Source organism: Macadamia integrifolia, unplaced genomic scaffold (genome assembly GCF_013358625.1).
Source record: "Macadamia integrifolia cultivar HAES 741 unplaced genomic scaffold, SCU_Mint_v3 scaffold_157A, whole genome shotgun sequence".
Lineage (NCBI taxonomy): Eukaryota > Viridiplantae > Streptophyta > Magnoliopsida > Proteales > Proteaceae > Macadamia > Macadamia integrifolia.
In genome coordinates, this window is record NW_024870625.1 from 145,737 (window position 1) to 155,631 (window position 9,895).

Genomic DNA, 9,895 nt, shown 5'->3' on the forward strand with positions numbered 1-9,895 from the left:
CCCGAGGCCTGTTAGTCTTGTTTCAACCACCGCTGTGTTTGTTGTCTCTTGATGCTAACTCTGGTCTTTTTCGTGTTGCAACGATGGATCCGAGCTTTATGTTGAACATCATGGACTTGGACTTGGAGCAAAAAGGCAATCAAGAGCATGGGGTTGGTGTCGGGGGTCAGGGAGATGATGGGTCGTTACCTAAGGAGGTGAAGGGATGTTTCTCGATGTAGGGATGCTCACCGCATCCTCGACAGCAGGGTCCTGCTCTACCTCCTCCCCTACTGCCTCATGTTGGTTTTTCGGCGGGTTTAGGCCTGAGGACGGTCCTCCTTTCTTCGAATAAGTTCTGGTAGTTTTCTTCATCCTACACCTCACAATCGTGCTGGCTATATTTGAACAGATTTTTGTATGAATTCCCATAGACGGCGCCACTGTTGTCGCACGGTTCCAATCTACACAGACCTACACAACACAGATTAGTTGCTAGCCCGGAGGAAGCTCCAGGACCAGGCTCCGATGCTCAAGTTAGACCTTAAGGTGATCATTTTAGTAAGGATATTCAGGCGATTGAGAGTGTTACCTGTGCTGGGGAGCAAGTCCCCCTTATATAGAAAGTTAAGGTCCTTACTCATTGGTCCAACTCACCTAGAGCATCTCCACGTGTCCTTTCCTTATAGAATCAGATCACCCTAGGATTACCGACCTAGCACCATATCTTAACGGTTAACTCAACCCAAGTTAATCTCTCCTTGATGACCTACCTAACCACGGTTAGTTATTCCAGCGGCTAACTCAACCAGGGATGATGGTGGTTAACTTGCTTGGTGTTCAAGTAAACCTTACCATGATCCCGGGGACCCGGAGTTAAGAAACCGTTTGACCCTAGTTAGTCATTCCAAGGGATCATTAACCTGTGGGATGTGAGAGGTTGGGTTTTATAGACTCGAGGCGCCTTGGCTGCCCTACCAATGCTTGGCTCATAAGGATGACCAACGACTGATCCCCTATGCTCGGTGTAATATGCTTGACCTTATGGCTAGTGGTTGGTCCATGTTCTCGGTATGTACATATATGGTATATCAGGTCGATATGTGAAGGGATTTATATCCTTGAGTGCCATAACCGACATTGCTAATAAATTGAATAATACAAGAATGGAGGAAAACTCTTCGTAAGCTACACGACAGGAAAGATTGAAGGAAAAAAAAAAAAGGAAAAACAAGAAAATGAGTAGGACAAAATGTCAGGTCGACGTGACAAACAAGAAAAGTTTTTCCTTAATATTCAAGAAAGGAATTTCACTGTTCGTTGTGCTCAACTTTTAGTTGTTGCTATCACATTCACAAAGTCAAGTCCACCATGGAAAATTGAGTAGAAGATCACTTTCGGTCCTTCCCAATTAAATTAGTCTAGAAAAATATGTGTTATAGAAGAAAAAAATCTTCCGAGGTTGAAAATCAGGTCCATTGAATCAAAAAGTAGGTGGACCATAGGATTGGAATTTGAGATGAGTAATCTTTCTTTGACATTAGGCTTGACCCAAAGCATAAAAGGGGCCATTACCCAGTGCTAGTCCCGCCTTTGTGGAGTCCTAGGAGGGGTGATTTTGTAGTCAGTCCTATACATATCTAGCAAATTCAGATTCAGGAATTATTTGGACGGAGAATTATTCGGAATAATTCGACTGGTCAATTTAAGGGTTCGGTCAAAAAAGCGGACAAAATAAAAATCGGATTCGGATTCGAGAATTATTCGATTACAAAAATAAAAGTCGGGAAAAAAATTTGGACGTTTTTCTTTTTATAATTTATTGCATCTTTTTTATTTATCAAGTAATTAACTTAATATGTACACCTAGAAAGAGCAAATTACTGTAGTTCAAATATATAATACAATAAAAAACTAGGAAAAACTATCATTGGGTGATGGAAACAATAGTTACAGTAATCCAATTTCTAAAGAAATTGTCCTGTAGGAATATAAAAGTTCAAAATCACATCATTCAATCCATGATTCACCTAGTTCCATGATTCCATCATCCATAGCCGCAAGATGGCAAGAGTTCGCAGAATGGCGGAAGCCGCATAACCAAAAGATGCCGTAAGTGGAAAGTAGAAACCCAAAAGGCCAAAATTGTGAGATGGATCTACAAGCTGAGAAACTTGAGATGTGTTAGTTTTTTCAGAGAGGGTGAGGTGGCGAGGCAGCGAGGCAGCGAGTGGCAAGCCGGCGAGGTGCATACACTGGTTTTCAAAGAAGGTAAGAGATGGGAGGGATTTGGTTTCCAAAGAAGAATCACGTGGACTTCAAAGTTCGGTTTTGGTTTTTTATGTTTTGTTTTGTTTTTAAAATTTTTTTTTAATTTTTTTATGTTTTTTTTTAAGTGGGTTAATGATAACCGAATAATTCGGTTTAATCCGGTTCGTCACGATTTATTCACGTTTTATATTCACTTTTGAAAAAACCGCGAATTTTACCGAATTTTATTTTTTATTCGAATTCGGTCAGAATTTTTTGTTTAATTCAAAAAAATTCGGTTCGACCGAATAATTCGTGAATTATTCGGCCGAATTGCTAACTAGGGTCCTATACCGTTTCCATTTCTTTTTCAGTCAAAGTGGCCTCCTTCTGACTTGAACCCGACTTATGTCCTTATATCCTGACCTTTTACTTTTGCTTTATGCAATGATTCACGCCCCTAAAAAAAAAAAGTATAGATCAACTGATCTTTTTATGTCCAATGGCTTTAGCAGTGGTACTTAATTTTGCTTCCTTCCTCTTAAATTAATTTCCTGTGTTATCATGGGCAATATATGGGTGCTAATCATGTGAACTCAATTTCTTAACAAGTGAAATATTTTTCATGAATTCTTAAATTCAATTTATATCTGAATAAGGAGTTAAAAAAGAGAAAATATTTTATCGAAAGGTTATACAAAATTTAAAACAAAATCCTATTTTAAAAGTCAAGATTTTATTTTCATAAATAAATGTGATGGATATTAATTGTGTTATATACACTTGGCAGCAACGGAGCATTCTCCCCCCCCCATCATATTGCTAGAAATTATCCCGTCACCCTAAGAAAGCCTAAACATGTTTCTTTGTCATATTATAATAATCTTATTAATATATATATATATATATATATATTGATAGGTAGGGAGAGAAGAAGTAGGCAACAGGTAGGAGACTCGAACTTGAGACCTCCTAGTGATCATGAGTGTTTTTGCACGCTATAGCTCATCAGCTGCGTTAGACAGTTGTTGTTAATAGACATAGCTTTAGTTACTTGAACCTCGAAATACTAAAATAAAATCATGTATTTGCCAAGTAGTTCCATTATATATCATATGTGAAGTAAGTGATAAATAAGTTGAAATCTTTCATGAAACTGAATAAAAATTATATCGAAACCAAACAGATTTGGTTTAAAAAATGCAACACATAAATTTTCCACATCAGTTTGATTGGATAGGATGGAAAGTGATTAGACTTGACTGCCTTCATGAATGTGAAAACTACTGAGATATTTTTTGGTTCAACAAATGAAAGATGGACACAGGTAATGGTGAAGTCCCTTTCCTGAATATAAGAGAAAAGCTTTTATTTTTTGGTTACATCGACCAAACATTTTCTTATACTCTGTTTTTCTCAATCTCCCTAAAAATCGAACAAACAAGACTTTCCTTGTTGTTCATCCAACTGCACATCGATAGGAGATGGTGAAATTCTTTCTGCAAAGATTGAGTTCTCTAAAATTGCAAGAAGCTTCTCCAAGTCTGCAAGATCAAATCCAAAAGCTCAAGAATAGACTTGAGGAGATTGTAAGCTTTTCCGGAGATATAGGTAGTACTAGTAAACAAGAAGATGGATTGGTTTGCAATTGGCTGGGCGATTTGATAGAAACATTACATGATGCGGAAAATTGTATCAATGAGTATGTCACTAAGGCTAGAAGCCAAGATGGGTCTGATCAGGCACTGTCAATTGTGCAGTTTTGCGGTGAATTGGGGAAGATCAATGCACGTATTGCCGAAATTTTGCGCCAAAGATCCCAACTCATTATGCCACCAACATGGAAAGCGACAGAAGAAATTGGGCAAAGTTCTTCTGGTGATAGTGTTGATGTAGTAGGTGAGGAATCTCTTGCCCCCTTTGCTTTGAATTATAGAAACTTGCCTTCTTACCTTAGATCCTGCTTGCTCTACTGTTCTCTCTTCCCTGAGAAAATAAGTAGAGGAAGATTGGTTCGGCTCTTGGTGGCTGAAGGTGTTTTACAAGGAAGACCAGGGGAAATCATGGAGGAAATTGCTGAAGAAAAAATCAAGGAATTGGTTGGCCAAGGAATGCTTCAGGTTAAAATTGGTTTCAAAAATAAAGTCAAAGTTGTCGACCCTTATCATAAAATTTGTCTACTTAAGATACAACAAGGAGATTCTATCAGTCAGAGTCTGTTTTCCGATTCTAAATTTCCTCAGAGTTCCTGCATTGTTGTCATCCACCATCATGGTGAGACTATCACGACAAGCTTCAATGATCACCCAATTGGATCATTATATGTCTTTTCGTATAATGAGGGCATTTTTGACAACCACTGGTCCTGCATAACAAGTGCCTTCCATAACTTCAAATTTTTGAGGGTTTTGGAGATTGAGGATCTTAAAATTAAGAGCTTACCAGAAGAAATAGGAGATCTGATACAGTTGAGGTATCTAGGCTTGAAACATTCAGCATTGAATGAGATTCCAAAGAGCATAGGCAATCTTCAAAATCTACAAACTTTGGATATTAGATGGCTTAAAAGTCTGAGGGGATTGCCAAGTGGAGTTCTGGATCTTCTACATTTGAGGCACCTTAAGTTGCCAGTGAATGAAATTAAAGTCCCCTCGGGTATAAGCATATTAACTAACCTCCAGAGCTTAACTGGTTTATTTCTAAGACATGGCTTCATTGAAGAATTAAGGAGTTTGACTCAACTCAGGAAACTGGAATTGATGGATGCATCTGTAGAACATGCCAGTGAGCTCTCTGCTTCTATTATAAAGATGACAAGACTCGTGTCTTTATCTCTACATACAAGAGGTTATGGAAAGGATGAATTGTTGCCCACACTGGAGCCATTTTCACCATCCCCATCCATAAAAAACCTTTGCCTAAATGGGCGTCTAATGGATCTACTTGACTGGGCATGCTCCATGGAGAGCCTCACTAAGCTAAGATTAGGGTTTTCCTTTCTATCTGAGGAAGAACTTTCTGTACTTCAATTTCTTCCCAACTTGAAAAATCTGACATTGTGGAGAGCTTGCGAGGTCAAAGTAATAAAAAAAGACTTTAGCAAGGTGGGTGGGTTTCCTAAGCTACAGGTACTTCTTATTGCTTCTAGGAATCTACTAGAATGGACAGAGATTGAAGAAGGGGCATTGCCAAGCTTAGAATTCCTCCGCTTCCACGATTGTCCACGGTTGATGATTCTTCCAGAAGGACTGCAATATGTCAGCACACTAAAAGTACTGGAGATGCTTCCCTTGCACCCAGATCTTGAACGGAGGTTGAAACGTGATGGAGGCAAACAGAATTACAAGATCAAACACATCCCACAAGTACAATTTTTCTCTTCATCCCTACGCACATGGGTTGTGATGTGATGCCATGTTCTTTCAACTGAAGGAAAAGAAAATTACAAGGTCAAGCACAGCCTCTGGGTACAAATTTTCTTCAGAATGTAAATTGTTTTCACTTTTCATGCATTTTTGTTTTTTTGCTTTTAAGATGATGATTAAACATTCGGCTTACTGGATTAGGCCAAACTCAATGTGCTATGTTGTGTACTGAATTGCAGGCCACATTGTAGTGATATGAGCTACTTTTGGCATCTGCAGATGGATTCATATCTTAAAGGGTGGTGGCCAAGCTTGGAATTCCTCCATTTCCGTTGTTCATGATTTATAGCACTTCCAAAAAGTATACAATATACACTTAATTTGGATCGCATACTTGTCTTAGTAGCTGATTTCAATCATATCGTATACCATCTTAGATGATTTTCTCCTGTTCCACCAACCATTCAGAAAAAAAAATGATGTGCCAGTTCTAACCACCCAAAATTTTGCAGCAAAAAATTCATATGATCAAATAATTAATTTACCATATGGCAAATTTTTAAGGTAGTAAAGATATGTCTATATTTCTCTCAAGTCTTGGCCCAATTTCTGCAGGCTGAATCTGCTACTGGAATAAATCCATCGACTAGAGTATAGGTTTGTTCTAACTGTTCTGTTTTAACTTATCAGAGTTCTCTATAGTCTGGTTCCTTTCTTTATTCTGTGACTCTACTGTGCTAGCTTGGGTAGGGCAGAAACTGATTCTGTCTCTTAGAAATTCTGCAGAATTGTGTGCTGTTCTAATATTCCTAACCTGCTATCTGATATTTCCATTGTTTTGTATATGATCCTGTTCAGTCAAAATTCCTACTAGTTGTTCTGGTATGATTTTAGACTTCATTAGAACTATTCAACATGGGCTTAAGGCATTCTGTTGGATCGTCTTTGTCTTAAAGCCGGGAATGGAAATAGATAGTAAATGAGCCATGAAGTCCGTGGAACAGAAAGGAATGTTGGGGATGGTTTTGAAAAAGCCTCTCTATCTGGAAATAGGGAATGCCGCGCTTGTATATCCCAGTTTTGAGACAGAACATCGCCGATTCACACTGATTAGGTACGCAGTAGCATAAGTCAGCACATTTTTCAGGAATGCAGACAAAAATCATATGGTGATTCTCTCCAGATGTAGTTTTTCATTTTCTTCTTGATTTAAGATAAACAAAGAATGCCATACTCAGCTTAATGTGAGATGTAATTTATTATAGATTCCAGTACTGCTTGTCACTTTTTTTTTTTTTCTTCTGAAAAGTAATCATAATTAGATTTGAACAGATAAAAAAAGAGAAAAACAGAGTCCTCAAACAGGTATGATAATAACTTTCCTCACCATACTTTGGGAATTCATGAGAACTTCTATTTGTTAGTCTAGGAATAAAACAGACTGAATCATTACTTAGCTTTTAAAGGAGATTGTTGTAGTCCAAGATCAGGGGTCACCAGGTCAACATCCACAAGAGATACTTTCTGCATTTTTTAGTGATTTTATCAACTTTTTATTGATTTTGGGAATGGTCTGATATCAAAGGGTGGGCGACAAGCTTAGAACAAACAGATATAGTAGACTTCTGCTCAATAAAAACATTTCATTAGAACTCTTATCAATTCCAAAACTCTCTCTCTTATTTTTTTAAGTGATTTATTGCTATTAGGATAATGTAACACCTCTCCTTGGATTGGTCATGTGTGGCTCCAAATGTCATAGTTATCAATACGATATGCTATAAATTTCACTACTTGAAGAAGAAGAGTACACCTTGAAGTAAGTTTAGCCATCCATAAAACCGTGCAGAGAAAGGGAAGGGAAGAGGGGGCAGGTGGCTTAGATTGGCATGGAAAATGGTCAATAAAGTTGGGTATATGATGGTTTGATGGCTGTCACTTAATTATCCAAATTTGATATCTGATCCAAGCCAAATATGTCACATTTTATAATTATTTTTTGTTTTTAAGAAAATTTACAGAGTGAAAATTATTTTGGCAAATGAAAATAATATATATATATATATATAGATAGAGAGAGAGAGATTATAAAAGAACAACCAGATTGTAGGCTCAAAAGAAATAAAGGACCATATGCATAATAATAAATAAAATAAATAAATAAAATAAGAAAAAATTACGCCACATACCTTATAGTTTGTCAAAATTACACATGGATCCAAGGGTTTGCATGAATTACGCCCCCTCCCCTAACATTGATGGTGTGAGTATAATGTTATTTTTAAACATTAAAAGATCATATTACCCCTTTAGCGCATTGCTGAGGTGGACGGTGCAGATTTAGAGTGAGAAGGATACTTCTTATTTGGCTTACAAACTCCTGAACCGACCACGGTTTCTCATCTGGACCGGTTAGGGGTTTGATTACAGATTCAATTTTAGGGTTTTTGTACTCGTCATCAACATCGTTGCTGCTGTCATCATAGTATCAGTACGAGAAGGGGGAGGAAAGGGGGAGGAAACAGAGGTAGAGGTAGAGGCAGAGGTTGAAGAAGAGGAGGCTTAGCTTGATGGTATGTTTCGAAGGAGGTATTGTTTGTGTTTTCTCCCTAATTTGACAAGGAAGGATTTGTTCGTCAAAGAAAAACTCATCAGCGGAAAATGATAGTTCTCGTTCGAAGCTTGCGGTAACACCGAAATCAAAATTGAATCCAAAAGAGAAGCACGGTATTCTTTGACGGTAACGACATCTGAGTGGCGTAGATCATGAGAAAACAAAATTCTGGGACTCATCCAGAGACCAGAACTCTTGAAGGCCGAGCAGATCGATCGCCATAGTACACTGGGTTGGGAGGGTAGTCAATTAAGTTAATTGGAGCTTGCTGAAATCTCACATTGAGCAAGAACAGAAAGCTGCGAAAAAAATTGGAATTTAGAGGAGCGGCATTGAAGGTTGTGAGGCTCCTCGAGTCAACAAATAGGTGCTAAGGTCGTATGAAATTGGGACAAGAAGGGACAGAAATTAAAGAAGGGAAAAAGAAAAGGAGAACGTACCTTTAGATAGCTTTGAAAATAAATCTCTTTTGAGAGAGATTCAACTTTCAGATTACATCTCTCTCTCTCTCTTTTTCTTTCTTTCCCTTCTTCCTTGCGAATCGAACCAGTCGAAGCTCTTATGTTTCTCCCTTCCGATTTAGACTACTATAATTCAAAGAGAAGGGAAAACCCTGGAAGAAGAATCTCTTTTTGCAGAGGAAGAGAATGAGAGAAGGAAAACCCTTGGAAGCAGAAGCAATTTTGAAGATGGAAGATGGAAGTTGAAATTGGAAGGAGGAAGAATGAGCGGTAACAGAGAGAGAGAGGTGAGGCAGAGAGGAGAGCTCGTGCGAGGTCTCCAGAACACAGAGAATGAGTGAATCTGTAATCCAACCCCAAAGTCATGGTCGGTTCAGAGAGAATCGCTCCCCAGGATCGGACATCGATGGCTGACTCTCAGAAGAAACCATAGTGGGCTTTGGTATCATATGGCATCTTCATGTGTCTTGAATGTTCTGGTAAACATCGTGGCCTCGGCGTTCACATCAGCTTCGTCAGATCGGTGACCATGGATTTGCAGAAGGCTTTTAAAATAAGAATGAATTACAAGATTAGAGGTTGCAAAAGAACCAAGTTGAGGTTGCAGAAGCACAAGGTTGCAGAAGAAGAACGAAATACAACGTTCTTTTGCTTCTTTTAAGAAGGGTGTATTAGTAAGTCCACCTTGATATAAGGGGATTTTCGGTATTAAGATGCATCATAAAAAGTAACATCACTTTCATGGTGACTAACGGATTGGACCTAATTGTAAGAATTTTTCAAACTATAGGGGAGGGGGTTGAAATTCGTTCAAACCCTTAGGTCCACATGTAATTTCGACAAACTATGGGAGAAATTCAGTCTTTATCTCTAAATACAAGTGGTGATGAGGATTACCTGTTGCCCATTTTGGCACTATTTTCACAATTGTCGTTTGTCAGAAAACTTTTCCTATACAGGCATCTAACAGATCGACTTGACTGTGTCTACTCCATGAAGAACCTCACCAAGTGAAAATTAATTTTTTTCCCTTTCTACCTGGGGAAGCAATCTTTGTACTTCAATTTCTTCCTAACTTGAAATTTCTAACACTATGGGAAGCATGCGAGGTCAGAGAAATGAATGAAGAATTTTTTCGGGTGGGTGGGTTTCCTAAGCTAGAGGGACTTATGCTTGTATGAATCTAACGGAATGAACTAAGATTGAAGAAGGGACATTGCAAAGCA

At 38.3% G+C, this 9,895-nt stretch overlaps 1 protein-coding gene and 1 long non-coding RNA gene across 2 annotated transcripts; one reads left to right on the plus strand and one right to left on the minus strand.

Moving 5' to 3' along the window:
* Positions 1 to 3,713: 3,713 nt before the first annotated feature.
* On the plus strand, positions 3,714 to 5,639 carry LOC122070925 (putative disease resistance protein At1g58400). The gene has a single exon (XM_042635176.1). The coding sequence runs from the start codon at positions 3,714 to 3,716 to the stop codon at positions 5,637 to 5,639; it is 1,926 nt and encodes a 641-aa protein (XP_042491110.1).
* Positions 5,640 to 7,712: 2,073 nt separating this feature from the next.
* On the minus strand, positions 7,713 to 9,317 carry LOC122070917. The gene is made up of 2 exons (XR_006138014.1): positions 8,649 to 9,317; positions 7,713 to 8,507 (listed from the first exon to the last, which is right to left on the minus strand). It is a non-coding gene; the product is annotated as an uncharacterized LOC122070917 (long non-coding RNA).
* Between the last annotated feature and the right edge of the window lie 578 nt (positions 9,318 to 9,895).

What these genes read in the sequence shown, in the direction of transcription:
- LOC122070925 (XM_042635176.1), top strand. Translation starts at nt 3,714, where the DNA reads ATGGTGAAATTCTTTCTGCAAAGATTGAGTTCTCTAAAATTGCAAGAA.